The 25,474-nt window shown below is 43.0% G+C and overlaps 1 protein-coding gene across 1 annotated transcript in view; it reads left to right on the top strand.

The window, feature by feature from the left end:
* The first annotated feature begins 1,223 nt into the window (after window positions 1-1,223).
* The window catches only part of LOC122564891 (neuromedin-K receptor-like), an 84,207-nt gene continuing 59,956 nt past the window's right edge, over window positions 1,224-25,474 (top strand). Inside the window, exon 1 of the mRNA XM_043720307.1 lies at window positions 1,224-2,347. Within this exon, the coding sequence (XP_043576242.1) occupies window positions 1,929-2,347 (419 nt within the window). The 5' untranslated portion in view covers window positions 1,224-1,928. The remainder of the gene's footprint in view (window positions 2,348-25,474) is intronic.

The raw sequence follows: 25,474 nt of genomic DNA, 5'->3' as shown, positions 1-25,474 counted from the left end.
TCCAAAAATGTGCAGGTTAGGTGAATTGGCCATGCTAAATTACCTGTAGTATTAAGTGAAGAGGTAAATGTAGGGGAATGGGTCTGGGTGTGTTGCTCTTAGGAGGGTAGGTGTGGGCTTGTTGGGCCGAAGGGCCTGTTTCCACGCTGTAAGTAATCTAATATTGAGGCAGTCTGGACCCAGGTCTCTGTTGAATTAGGCGAAAGTGAGGACTGCAGATGCTGGGGATCGGAGTCAAGCTTAGAGTGGTGCTGGAAAAGCACAGCAGGTCAGGGAGCATCCAAGGAGCTGGAAAATCGACGTTTCGGGCAAAAGCCCTTCATCCTGATGAAGCGTCGACTTTCTCTGTTGAATTAGCCTGCTCAATGATCCTTGTTAGATTTCCAACAGCGGGTTTTGGCAAAGCTACCCGGAATGCTGTTAATACTTAGTGCTGGAAGGAGAGATGTGTGAGAGGGGAAGGCAGGATTGAAATTGTCGCCAATACTAGATTTTTGTCTCTGTCAAGACTCGAGGCCTTAGGGTGAACCCCAGGAGATGTGACATATTCCAGGGCAGATCGTGTATTCACGGCGCGTCTGTGTGCTGTTCGCACTGTTAGGGTTTCATTCAAGTGATTTCGCTACTTTAGCCTGGAATTGAAAAACAAAATAAACAGTTTATCCACCGCCAACATATGTGCTGTGGGATTTTTGCCAGATTATATCCAGCCTGTCTGGACATTCCAATGGCGATTCGCAACCGACCAATCACCCAGTCCCATGCCGAGTACTGTAGGCAATTGCAGCACAGCAAGATCCCACAAACAGCAAGTGGAAGGAGTAACCCGTTCAAATTCTACCAGGCTGAGGGAGAAATGTTGTTTAGGGAGGGAGGGGAGCTCTCTTCCTTACCTTCTGACCCCATGCCCTCTCAGTGGTCAATTCTGTCTGGTCAGGGGCTTAAGTCGTCACATCAGAACTCAGGTTTTGAGGCGTCAAACCGAGCAACGCCTTTTTGCAGAAAGGGTAAGGGGAACATGGTGTTGCTGTTGTTTAAGGGTTAAGGGATGCCAAATCTATTGGAGCTTTTCCGAATTGCGATCTTTGATCTATAATGGAATACCGAGCAAAGGCAGTTCGCTGGGTTAGAGCTAACACCTAGCATGAGCTATCAGACTGGAGGGGCTGAGTGGCCTCTTTATCGAACTATGTGAATGGTTGTGGGGCATGGGACCAAACCTCGGGCCAGACCTGAAGTCTCAGCCTGGAATTGGAGCTCAGGGTGGGAAGGGCCTGACCATGACAGAATGTTAAGAGGAATGTCTTTCAGTTACGCGCACCGACCTGCACTCAGACAGGAGCTGGATCCCCTTTTCCTCACAACTAGAAGGAACTCCGCTTGTGGATCCGAAAATGGACGCCCCTCCCACACGTCGGTGAGAGTGAGGTTCCTCACATTAGCCCCCTCCCCTCAGATCACCCTAACCCACTCTGACCATTTCTCTGGACCAACAGGCTGCTAGCGCCTGTGCCCTCCCTACCCAGAGCTGGGAGACTGGCATTTCTCTCTCTCTCTCTCTCTCCCAGTGCCTCTCCCCAGCCAATGGGGTGGTGGGGGTGCTGGATCCGGCCAATCCACACCCCCGGCTGTGTCACTTTGTCCTCCCCCACCGCCCCATCCCCCTCTCCCCACCCCCCTCACCCTCCCACACCCTCCCCTCCCTAAACAGCAGATTAAAAGCGAAGCAAGTCTGCTCCAGCCGCTAGACTTCTGTGTTGGTTTAGAACTGGGCACTGGCGAGGAGGTGGGTGGGGGGGGTGGGGGCGAGACAGCTGATACAGAAGGGGGCACATCCCACCCCCTACCCCATCACCCTAACCCCCCTTCCCCAACCCCTTTCTCACCCAGGCACATACCCGAGGCGGGTGCACACTCTGCAGGGAGGGATGGGCACTCTGCCATGGAATGGCACCAGTCTTTGGGCTAACGAGAGCCGGACAGATGCCCCCGGGCAGGGGCATTCGCCTTGGGCCAACCGCACCAACCAGTTCGCTCAGGCTTCCTGGCAGATCGGCCTGTGGTCGCTCGCCTACGGCTCGGTGGTGCTGGTGGCGGTGTTGGGGAACCTGGTGGTCATTTGGGTCATCCTGGCTCACAAGCGCATGAGGACGGTCACCAACTGTTTCCTGGTGAACCTCGCCTTCTCGGACGCCTCCATGGCCGCCTTCAACACCTCGGTCAACTTCATCTACGCCCTGCACAACGACTGGTATTTCGGGGAGACTTACTGCCGCTTTCACAACTTCTTCCCCATCGCTGCAATGTTCGCCAGCATCTACTCCATGGCTGCCATCGCTATCGACAGGTAAGCGGCTCTCTCTTCCCCACTCGGGCTATTAGGGCAGGCAGGTCGGGGTACCCCAGGAGAAGGGAGCGACCCATTCCCCTATGCCACCCCATCTCCTCCAGCAGCCCCAGGGTGAAGTCTCTATGGAACTCCAGGTGCCTCGCTCTGTCCCCCTCCGTTCTCTTCTCTCTTTCTCTCTCTCTTTCTCGCTCTCCCCCTCTCTCCTCATTGACCATGGAAACAGACCCACACTATTCCCCCTCTCCGAGGACTGCAGGTTCCCTCGCTCTGTCCCCCTGTTCTCCTCCCCCCCTCCCACCCCATCCTCTCTCTCTCTCCTCTATGACCAGATAGAAGCAGCCCCACACTATTCCTTCCAAACGGTAGACGATATATTCCCCCCGGGTGGGGGAAAAAAGTTGCATTTTCGAGAATTTCGAAAAAAAAAGTGACATTCTGTCTCCCCCACCTCCCCCGTCACCCGAAAGTAAGTGTTGGTGGTTCAGTCCTCGCTCTCACTCAATCAGACTGTGATTCAGCGAAAGATCTGACTGTAGGGAGACCAGGACTGGAACCTCGACAGCTCATCGTGTAAAGCGAGAGAGTGCAACTCAGAAGGTCACAGTCTGGGGAATCTGCAACACGGCTGGAGACTTAGAAATTCTAAAATGCAGGTGCTGGAATCCCGCAGGAGTCTGCAACCCGGGTAGACTTTGGAAATCCCCGAGAATGAGCCAACCTGGCAGTTGCGGACAGAGCCAACGGATGCGCTTTTGACAGGGATTGGAAAAAGAGAGAGGATAGACAGAGAGAATAGAGCCGCTTACACGGCCCCTGCTTGTGTTGGCGGTCTGTCCCCATCGTTTCTTTATCAAACCCAATGATTGCATTTTTACAAAAACAAAAGTGGCTTCTTTCAGTTTCTGATCTGTTCGGTCAATCGTACCTGCAACTTGGTAACTGGTTCACGGCTCACATCATTATCAACGTGAGAAATGGTCCGGACCAAAGGTATTTGACGTTAACTCTCCCTCCACAGGTCATTACCTAGTTGATTTCTCCCTCCACAGGTGAGGTTCCCAGCTTCAGGTTTAGATTTCCAGCACATGCAGTGTTCTTGCTTTTGCTTTGCTAGAGGTGGGCCGGCTAATTCGGAATGAAGTTGTGGGACTGGAAGGAAATGTAGCTGGTTTGCTCTTGGGTAGGGGGTATCTCTCTCTCTCTCTCTCTTAACCTTCATTCGGCGCATCTGAGCCCGCACTGACCCTCCGAAGAGCATCCCACCTAGACCCACCCCAGTAACCTCACAGTCAACCCACCTAGCCTGCACATCTTTGCAAACCAGAAGCAAACCACAGCACCCAGATGAGTGTGCAAACCAGAGCACCCAGATGAGTGTGCAAACCAGAGCACCCAGATGAGTGTGCAAACGCCACGCAGACAGTCAGTCATCTCAGGTTGGAATCGAACCCAAGTCCCTCGCGCTGTGGGGCCACAATACCAACCACTGAGCCACTTGCTCAGTACTTTTTAAGAACTTGCTGGATTTGCCTATTACTGGCTGATTGCACAGACAACTTTGGTAATAACCAGAACAAACATTTTTGGCCATGCATTGGGGCACAGAAATGTTAGTAAGCCTGTCAAACTGCCTCTGCCATTCAATGGCATCAAGGATGATCATCAACCTCAATGTCACTTTCAGCACAATGTCCATATACTCCATGTTCAGCACCATCCCCATATACCTCCATGTTCACCATTATCTCCATATACCTCAATGTTCACCATTATTTCTATATACTGTACTTCCATGTTCACCACTATTTCCATATACCACCATGTTCACCATTATCTCCATATACCTTCATGTTCACCATTATCTCCATATACTCCATGTTCACCATTATCTCCATATACCTACATGTTCACCATTATCTCCATATATCTTCATGTTCACCACTTCTCCATATACTCCATGTTCACCATTATCTCCATATACCTCCATGTTCACTATTATTTCCATATATCTCCATGTTCACCATTATCTCCATATACCTTCATGTTCATCATTATCTCCATATACTCCATGTTCACCATTATCTCTGTGTTCACCACTATCTTCATGCGCCTCCATGTTCACCATTATCTCCATATATCTCAATGTTCACCACTATCTCCATATACCTCCATGTGTAATTAGCCTCCAGAATTAGTCTTGATCTTAATCAATGATTGAGCTTCATCCACTTGCTGGGTAGAGAATTCTACAGATTCACCATGGTCAGAGTGAAGAAATTCCTCTTCACCTCAGTCTTAAATGGCCTATCCCTTATTCTGAGATTGTGTGCCTTGTTAACCAGCTAGGGAGTACATTTTTTTAACATGACTGTTAAAATCCACCTCTGAGCCCGAAAAGGAAATAAAACCTATAAGGTGGGGGTTGTCTTTTGTGGAAGAAGGTTGGACAGGCTCAGCTTTAATCATTGGAGTTTAGAAGAATAGGATGTGACTTGATGGTTGTTCCACACCCTTACCAGCCTTACCCTTCACTCTAATAGGAACGTAATGCCTCTAAACTCCCAATCTAATACTTCTGAAAGCCTCCCACATGTCAGACATCTCTTTACCTGCATAAGTCTACTCCAATCAATTTTGAAAGTTCTTGACTCATAACCATTAAAATCTACCATACTCCAATTAAGAACTTTAGCTTTTATGGAAGGTATATCCTTTTGCATAACTATTTCAAAACTAATCGAATTATGATCAGTAATCCCAAAGTGTTCCCTACTAACACTTCAGTCACTTGCCCAGTCTTATTTCCCAAAAGAAGATCAAGTTTTGCTCCTTCTCTAATCGATATCTACATATTGATAAAGAAAATTTTCTTGAACACATTTAACAAAATCCTCACCATCTAAGCCATTAACACTATGGCAGTCCCAAGTCAATGTTTGGAAAATTAAAATTCCCTACTATTACAATTCTATAATTCTTACATGTGTCTGAAATTGCTCGAAATACTTGATCCTCAAATTCCCTCTGACCATTGGGTTATAATCCCAATTAGGTGAACATCACTTTCTTTTTCAAATTTCTACCCATATAGTTTCACTGGATGATCCCTCAGAAATATCTTCTGTAGTTGCAGTAGTAATGTTTTCCTTAATCAAAAATGCAGTACTGCTCCTCTCTTGCCTCCCTTTCTACCCTACCTATAAGATCTAAAACCCAGAACATTGAGCTGCCAGTCCCATCCTTCCTTCAGCCATGTTTCAGTAATAGCTATGATATCCCAGTCCCATATTCCCATACATTCCCTGAGTTCATTTGCCTTACCTTAAGATCCCTAGCTTTCAAATAAATGCAGTTTAATTCTTCAGAGTTGTCTCACTCTCTGACTTGTTCTTATCTGTCTTTTCTGATTGAGTTGCTCGTTTCTGATTCAAAACCATCCTCATCTGTCTTTCTACTTTTACGGCTGCTTCGGAACTCCCCACCACCCCAGTTCCCGACTAGTTTAAAGGATCCCGAAAAAGAACAAGCATATCTCCCCGGATACAATGAGGTCTGCAGATGCTGGAGATCAGAGTCGAGAGTGTGGTGGTGGAAAAGCACAGCAGGTCAGGCAGCATCTGAGGAGCAGGAAAATCAATGTTTCGGGCCAGAGCCCTTCATCAGGAATCTGGTTCCTGATGAAGGGCTTCGGCGCGAAACATCGATTCTCCTGCTTCTCGGATGCTGTCTGATCTGCTGTGCTTTTCCAGCAACACACTCTCGAAGCATATCTCCCCATCAGGGTATTTGTTCTTTTCCAGTTCAGTTGAAAACCATCCCTTTCAAACAGATCCTTTCTGCCCCAGAAGAGATCCCAATTATCCAAAAGTCGGAATCCTTGCACATTGCACCACGTTTTCAGCCATTGATTTGTCTGTCCCCTCCTTTTGTTCCTACTCTCATTAGATCGTGGCACTGGGAGTAAACCAGAGATTACTACCTTTGAGATTCTGCTTTTTAACTTTCTCCCCAATGCCCTATATTATGCTCTGCAAAGCCTGAACTCTTTCCCTAACTGTGTCATTCCTCCCAATGTGTACAACATCTTTCGCCTTCTCACTCTCTCGTTTAACAATATGCTTCTTAACCCTGGCACCAGGAAGGCAACATTCTATCCCAGATTTATAACAATTATTCTTTTAAATCTTGACAAACCCAGATTAATGTAAGATTCATTCTTAGTGCCCAAGATGCAACTGCCACTTCTATTTTCCTCTGAGAGACTATTCCCTTCAACAGTATACAAAACAAATTATTAGTTTGAGAGAGGAATAGCCACAGGAGCTTTCTAACTTACCTTCTTACCTTTCCTGACAGTCATCCATCTATCTAATTGATCCTGCTCTGTAGTCACCTCTCTAAATTTACTAACTGTTGGAAGGATGTTTAGTCTTGTGGAATGTTTAAAAACCAGGGGTCATCCATTTAAAACAGGGATGAGGAGAATTATTTTCTCTCTTATAGCCATAAGTCTTCAGAACTCTCTCTTTGAAAAGATGGTGGAAGCTGAATCCTTGAATATTTTTTAATGCAGAGGTAGATAGATTCTTATGAAGGGAAAGTTTATTGAGGAGTGTGGAAATATGGAATTGAAGTTACGACCACATCAGCCATAACATTATTGAATGGCAGAGCAGGGTCAAGGGGCTGAATGGTCTGCTCATGTTCTTGTTTCATATGTACTCAATATAATATTTATGTTCTGTTAGTAGACTCTTATTGATGATGTTGCCAAGTACGGTGACAAAATGTCTGAAAACAAACCTTCCAGCTCAGCGAGCAAACTTAACATACTTACCATCAAATGGCGCTATAAACCTTCTCAAAGTATTGCTTTCTGTCCCTTCTCTTTCCTGTCCATAATCCAGTCATTCCCTCTTATTATTTCTGTTGTCTGTCTTACTTGTCTCCTAATCATTCTTCTGAATCATTCTTCTGTTGCTTTCTCAATCCTTAAATTTCATTGTAACAGGCAGAGCTGGTCCTGCTGTCAGTTAGTGCCTAATACTTTGCATGGTGTTCTCAGCTTGCAGTTGCAATCAGTTATGCTGTAAAACATTTGGTGCTGAAAGATGCATGGAATTGTCTAACTAATGACACTTTTGAGAACGATCCCACCAAATGTTTGCACTTACAATTGTTGCTAATGTATGCAAACACTGTGATTCAGATGCATAGCATGCCTACAGGTAAAAGCAACTCAAATTACACTACCATTCAGGAAGAGGACATTGTGGGCATCAGTACCATTCAGCACTATTATACACTGAGGCAGAGGGGTTACAATTAACCAGAAAATGAATTAAGCCAGTCATACAAATACTCTGGCTTCAAACACATGTCAGGACTGGGAATTCTGCAGTGCGTAACTCACCTCCTGTCTACCCAGTGCTTGTCCACCATCAACAAGGCACAAGCCAGGTGTGTAATGGAATACACTCCACTTAGAGTCATAGTCATAGAGTCATAGAGATGTACAGTATGTAAACAGACCCTTCAGTCCAACCCATCCATGCCGAACAAATATCCCAACCCAATCTAGTCCCACCTGCCAGCACTCAGCTCATCTTCCTCCAAACCCTTCCAGATGCCTTTTAAATGTTGCAATTGTACTCCTCACTTCCTCTGGCAAAACATTCCATATACATACCACACTCTGAGTGAGAAAGTTGCCCCTTAGGTCTCTTTTATATCTTTCCCCCCTCACCCTAAACCTATGCCGTCTAGTTATGCTATGGAGAGAAATCAGAGTAAACTTTTTGGCAGTGACCCTTCCTCAAGTTCTGAGCTTTTCCAGAATTTTCTGTTTTTGTTTCTCAAGGTAGCTGGACAGGTGGATAAAGTGGTTAAGTTAGCTTTATTAGCTGAGGCATAGAGTTTAAAAGCAGGGAGGAGATGCTGGAACTGTGTAAAACATTGGTTATACTAAAGTATTGTGTGCAGTTCTTGAATCCACACTGTCAGAAAGATGTGATTGCACTAGAGAGTATGCAGAAGAGATTTATCAGGATAGTGCCTGGATTGGAGACTTTCAGTATGAAGAGAGATTGGATAGATTGGGGTTCTTTTCTTTGGAGCAGAGGGGTTGCGGGGTGGTGTTGGTGGCATGATTGAGAGGCCAAGACAGGAATAAACCTTTCCTCTTGATGCAGGGAGCATTGACTGGGCTCATAGTTTTAAGGTAAGCGGCAGAACGTTAAGAGGGGATGTGAGGAAAATGTTTTTCACCTAGTGTGGTGGGAATCTGGAACTCACTGCTAAAAGGGGTGGTAGGGAAAGAAATCTATAACATGTAAGTGTTTAGGTGTATACTTGCAATGCATGTCTGTGGACCAAGTGCTGCAAGATGAGATTAGAATAGTTAGTTAATTGTTTTCATCTGTTGAAGGTCCTTCCTGTGTGCTGTAGACCTCTATGACTAATTGTTTTTCCTTCCAGAGAACGATGGAATTGTACAACATAAAGTGAAGTTATTTGGGCCCATTCTTTGTGCTGGCGTTTTTGCTGGAATTGCCCAAAATCTTATTCAAACTTATTTATAAATTGTGAGCCTCAATGCCTAGGCTAGAATTTCTTGCTCATCCCTAATTGCCCTTGATCCAGGTGGTGGTGAGTTGCCTTTTTGAATTGCTGCAAACCACATGGTGTATGCACACCCACAGTCTAGTTATGAGAGAGTTCCAGGGTTTTGACCCAGTGAGAGTGAAGCAGTTCTAATTTAGGTTGCTGTGTAACTTGAAGGGTGGTGGTCTCATCTGTTTGTTGCCTTTGTTTTCCTGGGTGGTTGAGGTTGTGGGTTTGGAGGTGCTACTGAAGGAGTTTTGGTGAATTGTTGCAGTGCATCTTTGACATATTGCTTCCTCATTAGCTCCGAACCTACCTTTGGTTTAGGGAATCATCTCACTTTTTTTCATTGAATCCAATGGTTTCTACTTTAAAATCTCCTTATAGCAAAACTTTTTATGCACCAAAGAGTATTTGTTTCCTAATACAGATTCTTCCCCTTGTGTTGAAAATCTCCTTTCTGATTAATTCTATCAAAATCTTCCTTAATTTAAACAACTTTTCTTATATATAACTTCTCTTAGCTATCTTTGTGCCATTAGGAATGCTTTTTATCTCTGTCCTTGTTACCATGGTATCTAATCAACAGATACATTCCTGGATTTGTGAGAAATAAATTTGAAAGAGAAAAGTTTTTTCATTTGTTGAGTCTGATCCTTCCAACAAAACAATGTCCAGTTTGTTCCCTCTCTATCTAGTCCCAATTTAGTTTTCAGTAAATTCACTGTGTTGTGTTCCTAACATGAGAAACTTTAGAATATCTTGCTGGCCCGGAAAGGTCATTGGGTGATAATACCCTGATAATCATTGGGAATTGATTTTTCTCAGCTTTGCCCATCTCTTTCTTCCATTGCTGCAGAAAATCTGGTTACTGTCCTGTTTCAGGAAATAACTTGTCTCCATCTATTGTGGAAGTAGAATGCTGATGATATACAAGAAGTGCATCAGTATCTCTAAAGAAAGAGGATCTTAACATTTCAGACGCATGTACCTGATCAAAACTTAATACTTCTTAATAAGAAAAGATTTTAGTAAAGTTGGGAAAACTAGAGAAAAGAGGAAGGAAGGAAATTAACAGATACTTCAATCACAGTGAATGAGAAGAATGACTTGCAAAGTGCCAATTACTGCCCAATTAGTTTCTTTCCAGTCACAAAGTCATGGAAGGAATCTTCAGTAGTGCACACAGTTCTGTTTCTGCCAGAGCTGCAGTCTTTCTTTCATCTGGACAAACAGAAGTACACTTGCTGCTGTATTAAGATGTTCTTGAGTGCTTCACAGGAATGTTATCATACAAAACTTTGAAACCTGACACTTGGGAGATATTGAAGCTGTTGGTCAAAGAGGTAGGTCAGCATCAAGTTGCGTGATTTGAAAGTGAAATTTAGGCTCAAAACAGTGCTGAGTTAGGAGATGCTTATGGCATTGGTATATAAGCTTTAATCAGAAATAGTTGTTTGGTCATGCTGCAGATAGTGCATGTTGCGGCCTTGGACTTGGGTTTTTTTCCTGATTTAGTTATTCTCCTTGCAGACTAAATAAAGGGACCTCTGTGTTCTGAAGTGTTCTAGCAGCAAGTAACTGAGAGACTGTACAGTAATGTGGTCCTAAATCTTTATCTCTATCACTTTAGGACCATCTGTTGATGGTTGAGGCAGTGGGAGCAGCTGGTTTTCTTTTGTCTTAAAGAAAAAATATTTTCAAACTGAATTTTGAGGAGGATAGCACAACTTTGCCGTATTTTCTGCTGCACTGTGGGATGTGGGCATCTACTCGCAACTAGGAGAAAGTGAGGACTGCAGATGCTGGAGATCAGAGTCGAAGCGTGTGGTGCTGGAAAAGCACACCAGGTCAGGCAGAATCTGAGGAGCAGGAGAATTAACGTTTCGAGGATATAAACTCCAGATTCCTGATGAAGAGCTTATGCTGGAAATGTCGATTCTCCTGCTTCTTGGATGCTGCCTGACCGCCTGTGCTTTTTCAGCACTGCACTCTTTGAATCTATTCACAACTGTTCACTTCCCTTTCTTGGTCACAATGCAATACACAGGTGCTGACTGGAAGCCAATAGAAGAAGGTCAATCAGATTGAGCGCTGAAGTAGTGCTGTCTTCTGTACCATTCATTATTTTCTCCTGGAGTTTTAAATGATTAAGGAAGATGGTTAGGAAAAAGAGGAAAAAAAAGTTTTTTAAAAAAACTGATCCCAACCCGGACTGAGTATCGAAGTCTTCTCAGTTTGTTGATTCAGAGACTTCAAATTTAATGGAGTTTAGAATCTTAACCCGTCCACAGCGGGGGGTAGGATAGTTCAGTTGTTTAGCTGGCTAGTTTACAATACAGAAAAATGCTAACAACGCGGGTTCAGTTCCCTTTTATTGATTTTACTTTCTGGTGATTTAAGGCTAACAGATCCAGTAGCTCCCTGCTTTCTCTTTGTACCTCGGACTACAGAATCCCCTAACACAATTGATCTCTTGGAAGCCAACATATCCCTTGTTGCATTTGAGCCAGTCTCAATACCAGAAACTTGGCTGTTTGTGCAACTTTCCCCGGAGAATCCATCACCCCCTACATTTTCCAAAACAGCATATCTGTTTGAAATGGGTATATCCACAAATGACTCCTGCACATGCTGCCTACCTCTCTTACCTTTCCTGGCGTTAACCCATTTATGTGACTGTATCTGAGACTGATTACCCCCTTCCTATAACTGCCATCCATCACATACTGTTGCTGTAGCAAATTCCTCATTGCTTCTAACTGTGTCTCCAACCGATCCATTCGATCTGATAAGATTCGGATCCAACAGCATTTATGGCTGATATAATCTGCAGTAACCCTTAAACTCTCTTTAAACTCCCACATCTGACAAGAAGTATATATCACTGTACTAAAGGCCATTTTTGCACCTTCACAATTTACAGACCCAGAAAATAACACCATCTTATTCCTCTACAAAACACTGCTGCAGGTTGATAGTTATGGCTTATATTTTAAGTTTAATCTAAAACATTTAATCAAGAAAGAACCCACTTTACTCACTACTGCAGCCTTTCTATTGGACAGATTTAAAACAACAATTAACTTATCTGATTCTGTGCTGTGTACTTCACCCAAACAGGTTCCTCCAAGATTAGTTGTGAAATTCACTGTTCGTTAATTTTCCCAGGTGCACTCCAATGTCCAGCAATACATAAATTCAAAACAGAAAAGGCAGTAACTGTACAGGTTCTCTCTCTCTCTCCTGCACTGTCCTCACCATGTGCTTCCTCTGTCTTCTTCTCCCTTTTAAAACTGCTGTTGTTTTGACTTTTTTTCCCAAAATCCCAAAACAGTGCAACAGCATATAAAACAGTAATTGCTGCTCCTGAAATTCGAGGAAATCACCTCCAGCACCTAAAATACCTCAAAAAAGGAGCAGCTGTTACAGCCAGAAATTTTTCCTGTCCTTCATCTTGGATTACCCCACTTGCCTTGATAAATACAACTCCAACAAAACTTAAGAAGCTCAACACCATCCAGAACAAATCAACTCATTTCGTTGGTGCTCCATCCACTATTTTCAACATTGACTCTCTTCACCACCAACACAAAGTGGCAGCATCTACGAGATGCATTGGAGCAATTCACCTAGGGTCCTATAACAGCAATCCCCAAACCTGAAATCTCCCACCTAGAAGGACAAAGGTAGCAGGGTGTATGGTAAAACCACCCCTTCAAAATGTTCCCCTCCACACCAGTCATCATCCTGACTTGAAACTATATCACCATTCAGTCACTGATCCTGGGCCAAAATCCTGGAACTTCCTACTTATTGATACTATGGGTAATCCATGTACAATAATAAAAGTTGATGCTGATTTCTATGTGTGAAAGTGAATTCAGTTTTTGCAAATGATGGCCAATTCCAACATTAGCTTTTCCCCTATAACGAAAACCCCAATCCCTGGCTATGCCCAAGTGGACATGGGTAAGCAAGTTGAGTCTTTCTGACTTGAATTGGAGGTTTCTAAGTGTGCTACTACATTTTCATTTCTCTCAGAGAACCATTAGACTGAAACACCACTAAAGAGTCAGCAATGCAATTAGAATGAAATCAAGGAATGAAACTGGATTTGAATTGAAAAAGACACTGAAATCCGTTCAGGGCAAACCAGGTATATTGTCACGTAGAAATGGAAAATATCCTACTTCTTAAGAATTTTGGATAGATGAATAGTTACTGGATAAATGTGCACATGGAAAATTCATATGTCCACTGTCTTAATGACAAATCCAAATTCCCCAACTTACCACTGAACAGACCTTTACTGGTGCTCGATGATTAACTGAAATTAAATAATATTACAATGCCCCCAGCTCTAGTATTCAACTGTAAGAATAGAATCGAAGGATAATATTAACTTTGGGTCCAGATCAAACGAATCAAAATGAGAACTGGTTGTATCAATCTGGATTGCATTCACTTAAAATTTAAACATTGAGGAGTGATTTAATTGAGATGTTTAAAAGATTATGCTGATCCATTAGGGAAGATGCAGATAAATGATTTTCTCGGGGCAGGGTGGGAGTCTGAATAAAGGAGGCACGATTTTAAACAGATAATTACTGTAGGATATTCAGGATATCAAGTAACACCCAAGGAAGTGGGGAAATCACTTCCCCATAAAGCTCGAGAAAGCTGGGACAGGATTGGGATTGACAGAATTTAATTGGGTCATGGATCAGGGATGTGGTACAAAGATGGAGAAAAGGATTGGAAATCCACCTGGAGATGACTGAACGTCACAACTCACATAAGAGGCTAACTGACTTTTTCCTGTACATATGCTCCTATGACATTATATCACTGCTAGATTCATAGTTCTTGTAAGATGAATAAGGTACTTCATTCAACACAAATTGAGATTGTAATTGCATCTCTCAACCCCATCCTTAATTGTTACAACCGAGGTTGGAGTACTGCATCTGTAACTCTCGATGATCCTAGTCACTTCCCCACGGCCAGATTCCTCTTTAATTTTGAGCTGCAGTTCAAGCCATAGTTTTGCCGTGTGTTGGTCAGGGCCCCTTTCCCTGGTGGATGTGGTGTACTCCAATAAAATGCACAGGCTTATCCTGTAACATCCAGCAATCAGCCCAAAGGTATCCCATTTTGTTGGACTGGAAGCAGCCAGGTCTCCATGTGTCACTGCAATCCTCAGCACCTTCCTTCTGCCCTGAGTGGTGGGTCTCCTTTCATGCTTGGCTGTTTGCCTTCATTTTTTTCTCCTCCCACATTCTATCCTTCTCAGATTTGGGGGGGCTTCCATTCAGATAAGAGCTTGCAGATGAATTCATAATCATTGAGTGGCATGGTGGTTCAGTGGTTAGCACTGCTGCCTCACAGCACCAGGGTCCCAACCTCAGGGGACTGTCTGTGTGGAGTTTGAACATTCTCCCGGTGTCTGCGTGGGTTTCCTCCGGGTGCTCTGGTTTCCTCCCACAGTCCAAAGGTGTGCAGGTCAGGTGAATTGCCCACGCTAAACTGCCCATAGTGTTAGGTGCATTAGTCAGAGGGAAATGGGTCTGGGTGGGTTACTCTTCGGAGGGTCGGTGTGGACTGGTTGGGCCAAAGGGCCTGTTTCCACACTGGAGGGAATCTAATCATCAAGCACCTTAGCTCCTAATCTTTATGTTGAAACCTTTTGGTCTTCCGTATGTGTCTTATTGATGTGGAAAGAATTTTAATTCCGAAAGGAGAATCACAATCTTGAGCTTCTCATATGTGGCATGTACTTTAATTGCCATATTCAGTTGCTTTATCCTCTCAAACTCAATGTAGCTCTGCGCAGGCTGCTTCTGGATGTTTTCAGATTTCTGAATGTAAGTCTCAAGGAGCAATTTGGGCACTGACAATAGCCTTTTTGGCCATCTCCCAATCTGCAAACTCAGAATGCAGGAAGACAGATTGCAGATCTTCAGAAAGCATGGCATTAACTTCATGAGCTTTGCCAGTCAGCATGCTCTGCTTAAGCAGCATCCAGCTTTCCATGGGCCACTTCATTTGTTTGGCTGTTCTTCCAAACAAAACAAAAAATGCCTTTACTTTCGGATGGCTTGGACACTTTTAAACCGCTCCACACTTAGCCCTGAACTGGAGGCATATATTTCCCCTTCAGAATTTCCTCTGAACTCAAGGGCATTCACCCTTCTCAGTTCCAGACTTCTCACATTTGACATTTTTCACTCCCTCCCTCTTTTGCATCTTCTTTTTCTTTTTAACTTCCCTTTCTCACTCACAATCTATCTCCTTTTCCAATCTCTCTTATTTTTCTCTTTGAAATGCTTTTCTGTTTTCTTTTCATCTCTCTTCTTTTTGAAATTCTAGTTTTAGCCTCTTCGGTTCTAACTGAATCTTTGTCACTCATCTACTTCAAGTTTTATACTTCCCTCTTGCTCTTTTACAACATCCTGATTGTTGGATTCTAGGTTTCGAATTCCTTGTCTTGCAGCTTTTGATCTACACTATTTTCAATTGGCCAGCCATTGTTTTTAGTTTGTCAGTGAACAATGCCTTTTAAGCATTCAAGTTTAATCTGCTGTACATTTTCTTTAAAAGTTGAAATTTTAGTTCGTGTAACTTTTTAAACTCTAAACAAGAAACTTTTACTGGCATTTTGTTTTTAATAAATGCCCTGCTTCTGATTATGTGTTCTTGTCTATATGTTTAATATTGGACAAGCCCCAAACATATGTTATAAACAAGGCTGGAGAGTCGCACACCTCCCTTGTCACAGCAAAGTTTAAATGTAACCAGAGTGGTGATGTGACTAATTAACAACAGATACCTGGTTTAGTACCAGAAGCAAACTTACATAAAATTGCTAAGATTCTTGATAAAGAGTTTGGATTATTCAAACAAAAACAGAAATGATTGGAGAAACTCAGCAGGTGTGACAGCATCTGTAGAGCAAAAGCAGAATTAACACTTCGAGTCCAGTGACCCGGTTTGAAGAAGTTTCTTCGATTTCTGTTGTAATATCAGATTTCCAGCGTCTGCAGTCCTTTGTTTATTTTGGATTATTTAAATATGTACATACATACCTTTTTAAAAATATAACTAATTCACATACACACAAGGATGAGGAAGACAAAGCATTGAACATTTTGCATAGTGTTAACTTTTTAAAGTACTTTGGTCAAGACTATATGACTTCAACTGAGCTCCCTGCTTCTTGCAAGGTGCAAGATTGTTGCTGATGTACCCAATGACTTTTTATTAGCAAAGTGTCCTTTGTTTAAACATTCAAGACATGTTGTACGGTCCACACAATCTTTCAAACATTAATATTTGGATCACATCTCTTTATAACAGCAAAGGCAAACCAACTTGCACAATATAGTGACACACTACACACTTTTCAAATTCAGTTTGTACAACATACTGGAGTGAATTAAACTCTGCAATCTTAAGAGTCATCTTTTGTCTTTGTTGCGCAGTGGTATGTTTTTTCTGAGTGTAGGAGATGGAAAAATCCAGGTATTCTGAGCCTAAAGGAAACCTTTCCAGATGAGTCTCACTGTTGGGAATACAAAGATCCTGGATGACCCCAAAAAAATTTACGCTATAACCAGTAACATTTTCCTTAAAGTGGACAAAGTCTGAGATTTAATGGAGTTTCTAAGAAAGTAAAGCCACAACATTCCATGCTTTTGAAGAGATGACAATGAACTTTAATATCCAATGTTAGAATGGTGATATAATCTACAATCAAAACACAATTTATATTCTAACAGCCAGTATTCATTAATGCTAAACATTGGTAATAGATTGTGATTGAACAGTCCATAGCACACATCAGATAACAAATGTGATAAAGATAGATCCAATCGATCTTGCAGCAGTTTCCTCCAAACTTGAGCACCACAGGAACAGAAGTAGTCTGTTCACCTTGTCAAGCTTACCCTGCAGTGTGACACAGTGACTCTGTGATAGCACTGCTACCTCACAGCGCCAGGGACCTAGGTTTGTTTCCAGCCTCAGGCAACTGTCTGTGTGGAATTTGCACATTCTCCCCATGTCTGCATAGGTTTCCTCCCACAATCTAAACATATGCAGTTTAGCTGAATTGGCTATGCTAAATTGCCTCTAGCTTTTAGGGATGTTAGGTGCATTAGTCAGGGGAAGTGTCAAGCAATAGTATAGGCGGAATGGGTCTGGGTGGGTTACTCTTCGGAGGGTTGGTGTGGACTTGTTGGGCTGAAGGGCCTGTTTCCACACCGCAAGAATTCTTCTTCTTCTACCGTTCACGACAATCACAGGTGATCGAATGCCTTTTACTTCAGTGCTTTTACACACCACATTTCCATAACCATGTACGCCGCTGGCAATCAGAAATGTATTAGTCTCTATCTTAAAAACAGTCAAAGACTAAGCTTCCACTGCCCTCTGGAGTAAAGCATTCTACTTTCCTGTCTGTTAGCCAATCATTAATCTATGCCAGAAGATTATCTCCCATCCAATAATCTTTTATTTTTATAATCAGTTTCCTGCAGGGAACATTATTAAAAGCCTTCTCAAAATCCAAGTATACCATGTCCATCAGCCCTCTTATCAATATTCTTAGTAACAGCTTCAAAAAAACTCCAACACCTTCAGCAAACACAATTTTCTATTCACAAATCCAAACTGCCCATTCCCAATCAGATCATTATTATCAGATTCAGGAATAGCTTCTTCCCTGCTGTTATTAAACTTTTTGAACAGAGCTCTCAAATGTTAATTCTGACCTCTCTCTCTCTCTCTCTCTCTCTCTCCACCTTCCCTGCAGCTGTAACACTGTGTTCTGCACTCTGTTCTGCTACCATGGTATGGGAGCGTTTGTATGGTACGATCTGTCCAATTAGCATACAAAACAACACTTTTCACTGTATCTCAAAACATGTGACAACAATCAATCAATCAATCAATCATTATTAACCAGGCTTCTGTTTTTCCATTCTTTATAATAGATTCGAGTATTTTTTCTACTATAGATGTAAGGTTAAGTGGTCTATAGTTCCCATTGTCTCTACCTCTCCTTTCTTAAAGAGTGTGGTGACATTTGCTATATTTCAATCCACAGGAATCATTCCAGAATCTATAAATATAGTATCTGATGACATGGTAGATCATCAAATCTCATTATAACTTCACAAATGATCACAGTTCTTTACTTCTGAGCTTGGAACTCTCTCTCAGGTGCCATGCTGTGTTGTCATGGACTACCTCAATAACTGCTCCAATTCTGATCACTCACCATCCTTTTTTTTGCCTCTATGCTAGTCTTGACTTCCAAAAACTGATATTTATTCACAGACATAACTCCAGCTTCTCACCAACAGCTAGCTTTACTGTTAAAATTAAAATATTCCTGAGGTTTTTCCGTAAGCGTTAATCTTGCTCAGTTACTTCATCTGTTTGTGGCCTTTTCACCGCCCCCACCATTATCTGCTGTATTGGAGTATTCTTGCAACTCCTAGGGCTTTTCTAGAGCCTTGACTCCAACACCAGCTGCATATTAACTCCTAGAATTTCTCCCTGAATTCTAACACACTAAAGCCATGTAGTTCAGTTGCTTTCCCAACAATACACCTTGAAGTCGCGCTAGCTAATATGGAGGCAAAAGTGAGGACTGCAGATGCTGGAGATCAGAGTCAAGAGTGTGGTGCTGGAAAAGCACAGCAGGTCAGGCAGCATCTGAGGAGCAGGAGAATCGGCATTTCGTGCAAAAGCTGGTGAAGTGGTTTTACCCAAAACGTTGATTCTCCTGAACGTCGGATGCTGCCTGACCTGCTGTGCGTTTCCAGCGCCACACTCTCAAACTCGAGCTAACATGGAGGCAGAAGTGGGTGCTGCAAATGCTGGAGATCAGAGTCAAGATTAGAATGGTGCTGGAAAAGCACAGCAGGTCAGGCAGCATCCGAGGAGCAGGAAAATCGACATTTCGGGCAAAAACCCTTCATCAGGAATGAGGCTGGGAGTCTTAGTTGAAACTCAGACCTCACTTTCTCCTGGGAGTCTTAGGAATGGATAGATAAATGGGAGGGGAGGTGGGGGTAGGAAGAAGGTATTTGAGAGTACAATAAGTGGATGGAAGTGGGGGTAAAGGCGATAGGTCAGAGGGGAGGGTGGAGTGGATAGGTGGGAAGGAAGATTGACAGGTGGGAAAGGTCAGGAGGATGGTGCTGAGCTGGAAGGTTGGAACTGGGGTCAGGTGCCCAAGATCTACAAGCCTGACTACCCCAGCTGACCCATTGTCTCAGCCTGCGCCTGCCCCACCGAATTCATTTCCATCTACCTTGACACTGTCCTATCCCCCCACTCTAATCCAGCTAACATGGAACCTATTTTGCTCTCACTCCCTTTCACACGTACCCATTGACCTTCAGACACGCTGCCTGTCAACATTGGAGATTTAGGGCCTTGAACTGTCCTGATTCGAATGACCATCTCCATTTATTGGCAGAAATGCATACAATAATTTGGAACAGTCAAATATAACAGCCCCTTGAGACTGCTCTGAATGTTACATTCTCACAGAATGTGGGCTTCTGCAGCACAAAGAATACAAATAGAGGGCTTCATCATAAGGCAGAATGCGATAATGTAATGTGCTTTGCCAGCAATGATCACTTTTTTTGCTAGGCTGCAGGCAGTGGCGAAAGCTTGTGATGATGTGGTGGTAGTTGACAAAGGCAATTTCACTGGGATTGTTGAAATGAGATTCAAATTGGTAAAACATGACAGAATGGCATCACGAGAAATAATGGAAGCACACATCATTTGTAAGATTTTTAGAGAAATAAATATACACTTACATCATTTTTCAATTATGCATATGACAATATGCAGCTCCTGGCTATGGTAAGTCTGCATTATTCATCTGTGACTGTTGAATTAATATCAAATGTGCCACCGATGCCATCTATGAGGCCCTACAGAGTAGGAATTCCAAGCCTAGAGGAAATATTTGTTGAAACAGTGCAGTTGCTTTCACAAACATCCCCTGAAAACTGTGAGAACTGCAAAAAAAAGAATTCTGCACTAATGAGTTATGATGTCCTTTGGCACAAATGAAAATTGCTGCAAATCATTGTGTTTACTCAATGGTACTTCAGTTCCTGGAATCATATTCTAGCTTTAAATGCTATCTAAGTGCCAAGATCCTGTGGTATAAGTCATAACTCTGTAGGTGTGTGTGTATGTGTTCGAGTCATAGAGATTTACAGCACAGAAACAGACCCTTCAGCCCAATCCATCCATGCCAATCAGATATCCCAACCCAATCTAGTCCCACCTGCCAGCACCCAGCCCATGTCCCTCCAAATACTTCCTATTCATATATCAATCCGGATGCGGTTTAAATGTTGCAATTGTACTAGCCTCCACCACTTCCTCTGGCAGCCTATTTCACACACATACCACACTCTGTGTGAAAAAGTTGCCCCTTAGGTCTCTTTTATATCTTTCCCCTCTCACCCTAAACCTATGCCCAGGGAAAAGACCTTGTCTATTTATCCTATCCATGCCCCTCATGATTTTATAAACCTCTATAAGGTCACCCCTCAGCCTTCGACACTCCAGGGAAAACTGCTCCAGCCTACTCAGCCTCTCCCTATAGCTCAAATCCTCCAGCCCTGGCAACATCCTTGTAAATCTTTTCTGAACCCTTTCAAGTTTCACAACATCCTTCCGATAGGAAGCAGACCAGAATTGCAAGCAATATTCCAATAGTGGCCTAACCTATGCCCTGTACAGCCGCAACATGACCACCCAACCCCTATAGTCAATACTCTGACCAATAAAGGAAAGCATACCAAATGCCTTCTTCACTATCCTATCTACCTGCAACTCTACTTTCAAGGAGCTATGACCTGCACTCCAAGGTCTCTTTGTTCAGCAATACTCCCTAGGACCTTACCATTAAGTGTATAAGTCCTGCTAAGATTTGCTTTCCCAAACTGCAGCACCTCGCATTTATCTGAATTAAACTCCATCTGCCATTCCTCAGCCCATTGGCCCGTCTGAGCAAGATCGTGTTGTAATCTGAGGTAACCTTCTTCGCTGTCCACTACACCTCCAATTTTGGTGTCATCTGCAAACTTACTAACTATACCCCTTATGTTCACATCCAAATCATTTATATAAATGACGAAACGTAGTGGACCCAGCACCAATCCTTGTGGCACTCCACTGGTCACAGTCCTCCAGCCTCCACTGACTCATGTTAGTCACTGACTATTGAATCACTGCGGTCTGTGTGGTGAAGGTACATTTCTAAGGGGTTAGCTAAGAAGTTAAGAATTTGATCCAGTCACAATGTAGAAACAATTGTCAGTGTGCATCCCTTAGCTGGTACTGAGGTACAGATCAAGCAGATTGTCTAATACTTGATGATGCCAAATATTTTGAATGCTTCTGGAGCTGCAATCATTCAGGCAGTTGGAGAGAATCCCAAATTTTCACTTGTTTCCTCTATGACCTGGGGAGGCTTTGGAGAGGCAGGAGGTGAGTCTCTCGTCGTAAAATGTGTAGGTTCTCATTTTTTAAGTTCAATTGACCTGGTATTCATAACAACTTACAATTAAGCTTTATTTCAAGGTTTTTCATGGCGAGAGCAGTAACATTGAGGAAGATGCCTTCACAGTCACACCATGCTCTGAATAGGACAGCTGTTACTTTATAAGAGCTCTGTGGAAGATCTGGTATGCTGCAACATTTCAGACAGTAAATTCTGATTGTCGTCTAGCAGCATGACCGGGCAAACTGAAGAGCTAGCCCTGACAGCCAGGCACATGGAAAATCATTATATTTGGTGGAGTTGACATTATTTGTTAATGGAATTTTGAGAATTTAACAAGCCAGACAGATAGTAGTTGACTTACAGACAAAATGTTTACGGATCTTCAGAAGGCATTTAAGAAAGTGCCACACAAAAGTGGGGGGCACAGTGGCACAGTGGTTAGCACTGCTGCCTCATAGCGCCAGAGAGGCGGGTTCAATTCCTGCCTCAGGTGACTCTCTGTGAGGAGTTTGCACATTCTCCCCGTGTCTGTGTGGGATTCCTCCGGGTGCTCCAGTTTGCTCCCACAGTCCAAAAATGTGCAGGTTAGGTGAATTGGCCATGCTAAATTGTCCGTAGTGTTAGGTGAAGGAGTAAATGTAGGGGAATGGATCTGGGTGGGTTGCTCTTCAGAGGGTTGGTGTGGACTTGTTAGGCCGAAGGGCCTTTAAAAAAAATAGGTTGCTAGACAGCATTAGAGCTGATGGATTCACAATTTGGTTGTGGGCATAAAATAGAGTAGAAGCCATTTTCAGGATGATAAGAGTGCATCTAGTTTAGTGTCACAAGGATCACTGCTTGGCACCCAGGAATTTACAATGAATAATTCTGTTTCAGAAAAAGACTGTGCATTTGATGTACTTGTTTTGTTGGGAATAGGACCACTACAAGTTTGATGAGTAATGAAATCCTACTGGACACCACTGCACTGGACTGGTTTCTAAAATGTGGGGCCTGTCAACTAAGGCTGATTGAAAAGAGGTTTGGAGAATGAGTTGTCATTTCTTGGAAATGTACAATTCTGAGATGCTGCTCCCCTGACTGCAGAATCTCAAATTAGGCAGCAAGAGACAGATGTTACTGCCTCCCAACCCGATGCCAGCTCATAGGTGTGGTGGGTTGGCATTAAAGCAGGTGGCTATGTGTATGGGGTGGGAATCCTGCCTTTTTCATGATCTGCCCTGCCTCAATAAAGCTGCACAAGGAAGCTTCTGCTCAGGAGAAGCACCAGTTATAAAAGAAACAGTAATACTTAGAAATTAACGTACACATCATACAGGCACTCTCTTTGTAAGAACAAGTCATTCTGTTATAATGCATGTTTTGTCATGCGAATTCAATTGATGAATTGGGGACACTGTTTCTAAAGCGCGAGCTTTTAAAACATGTTAGGGTTGTAACGCGATCACAGCACCAACACTTTAAGCGCTTTTTCTAAAACGTGATTTTTCTACAACATGGGGTTGCACAAGAACGCAACCATCATATTATGGAAGAACTGGCTGTATATTAAGACAAGTTAGAACAAATATGTCTCATCAGCATGCTTTGCCGATTTTCTCCTCTGGGTTGGAGTCAACTTAAAATTGTTAAGTAGTTACGTACTTAAGCTCCATCGGAGACTTTATCAAGTGGGGGGCCCACAGTTGTCTAGGCCAAGTGCCAGTTTATCAGGCATTTGTAACAGACCACCCAGACAGAGGGGATGGGGGCGTTCCCACTGGTTCTTTAAAATGTTGCACTCATTAAAATGTGCCATTGATTTCAGAATAAGGGATTGGGTATATATGACTGAAATAGGGAGATATGTCTTTATCCTGAGGGTTGTGAAACTTTAGGATTTTGTAACTCATGGGCCTATGGATAGTTAGTTCCTGAGTATATTCAATACTGAGATGAATATGTTTTAAGGCACTAACTAAATCAGGAACATAGGGATATTGTGGGAAAGTGGAGTTGACCGAGATTTTAGCTGCGAATTTGCTGAAAGGGTAAGCAAGCTTAAGGGTGCATATGACCTACTCTTGCTCCTATTTATTATCTTCGAGTCATAGAGTCGTTCAGCACAGAAACAGACCCTTCTGCCCAACTCGTCCATGCTGGCCCAAATTTCCCAAACTAAACTAGTTCTAATTGCTTGTCTTTGGACCATATCCTTCTAAACCTTTCCTATTCATGCCCCTGTCCAATTCTCTTTTAAATGTGGTAACTGTATCGGCATTTATACTTCCTCTGGCAGTTCATTCCACATACGACCACCCTCTGTGTGAAAATGTTGCACCTCAGGCCCCTTTTAAATCTTTCTCCTTTCACCTTAAAAATATGTCCTCTACTGCCCTTTTGATCTCCCCTAGCCAATGGAAAAGACCTTTTCTATTTACCTTATCTATACCCCTCATGATGTTATAAATCTCTATAAAGTCACCCCTCAACCTCCTATGCACCAGTGAAATAAGTCCCAGCCTATCCAGTCTCTCCCTATAACTAAAACCCTCCAGTCCAGGCAACACCCTGGTAAATCTTTTCTGAACCCTCACCAACTTAATAATATCCTTCGTGTAGCAGGGTGACCAGAACTGTACACAGTACTCCAAAAGTGGCCTCCAACATTGTTATGTAATTTGTTACGTAACGACAGGACAAATACATTGAAATAAGGCAATCCATAATTATTCAATGTTTATTTGTATGTGATGAATTTTATTACCTGTTAATGTATTCAAAGGTGAAGAACACATAAAGTAGAGCTACCTTCTTGTCCACTTCCACTCGACCCCTACATTATGGGGTGTCTGTATGGCATCATTGTGTCGCCATAGCCTTATTAGATCATAGGGGCTGCTGTCTCATTAGAGAGAAGCAACTGGTGGTGATTTAACCTGAGGGCCACCAGACCTCAGGCGAGGAAAAAGGTTGAGAAGGAGAGTCCTTCACGGTAACCTCAAACCAGTGATGGGAATTGAACCCACACTGTAAATCAGCAATCCAGCCAACTGAGCTAAGCCAATTCCCTGGTAAGGCAGCAGCTGGCCCAAAGCCCTTTCAGCCCATTGAAATAGGGAGATATGTCTTCATTCTGAGGGTTGTGAAACTTTGGAATTTTGTAAACCTTTAAGTGGGCCATTAACCACCATCTAAACCCTTCATTCAGCCTCCTTCGCAATTCTCCTGCTTGAGGGCTGAGGCCAAAAGATGGTCAACCATTTGGCAGTTATGGCAGCATGAACTGTTGTTGGACAGGACACTTTTGGCAGTCCCCCGTACCAATTTAGGGTACACTCCCTTTGACTCTTCCACCTGAACTCTTTAATCTGGATCGCACCCCTGCAGCATTCACCCTATCCCCTCCCTCTCCCGTCTGCACTGAAGGTTTTTATCCCAGCATGCACAAAATCCTCAGAGTTACCCAAAATCAGGGAAACATAGAGTCAAAGAAATGCACAGCAGGGAAACTGACCCTTCGGTCCAACTTGTCCTTGCCAACCAGATATCCTAAATCAATCTAGTTCCATTTGCCAGCCATTGGCCCATATCCCTCTAAACCCTTCCTATTCATATACCCATCCAGATGCCTTTTCAATGTTTTAATTGTACTAGCCTTCACCACTTTTTCTGGCAGCTCATTCCATACACGCACCACCCTCTGTGTGAAAAAGTTGCCCCTTACGCCCCTTTTAAATCTTTCCCCCCCTCACCCTAAACTTATGCCCTCTAGTTCTGGACTTCCCCCACCCCAGGGAAAAGACCCTGTCTATTTACCCTACCTATCAAATGAAATATGCTGATTTCTCACAATGAAACGAAAAACTGATTTGATGCACTTATTTCTGTCGATAATGAGCGTTTTAAATAAGATTAACTGAAATGCAAAAAAATTTGGATATCATAAATAAATAGAATAGAGAAAAAAACATTTTAAAAATCAATATTTG

The sequence above is a fragment of the Chiloscyllium plagiosum genome, chromosome 2, assembly GCF_004010195.1.
Source record: "Chiloscyllium plagiosum isolate BGI_BamShark_2017 chromosome 2, ASM401019v2, whole genome shotgun sequence".
Lineage (NCBI taxonomy): Eukaryota > Metazoa > Chordata > Chondrichthyes > Orectolobiformes > Hemiscylliidae > Chiloscyllium > Chiloscyllium plagiosum.
Note: the sequence above shows the minus strand (reverse complement) of the source record. Positions and strands in the feature narration are given on the sequence as shown.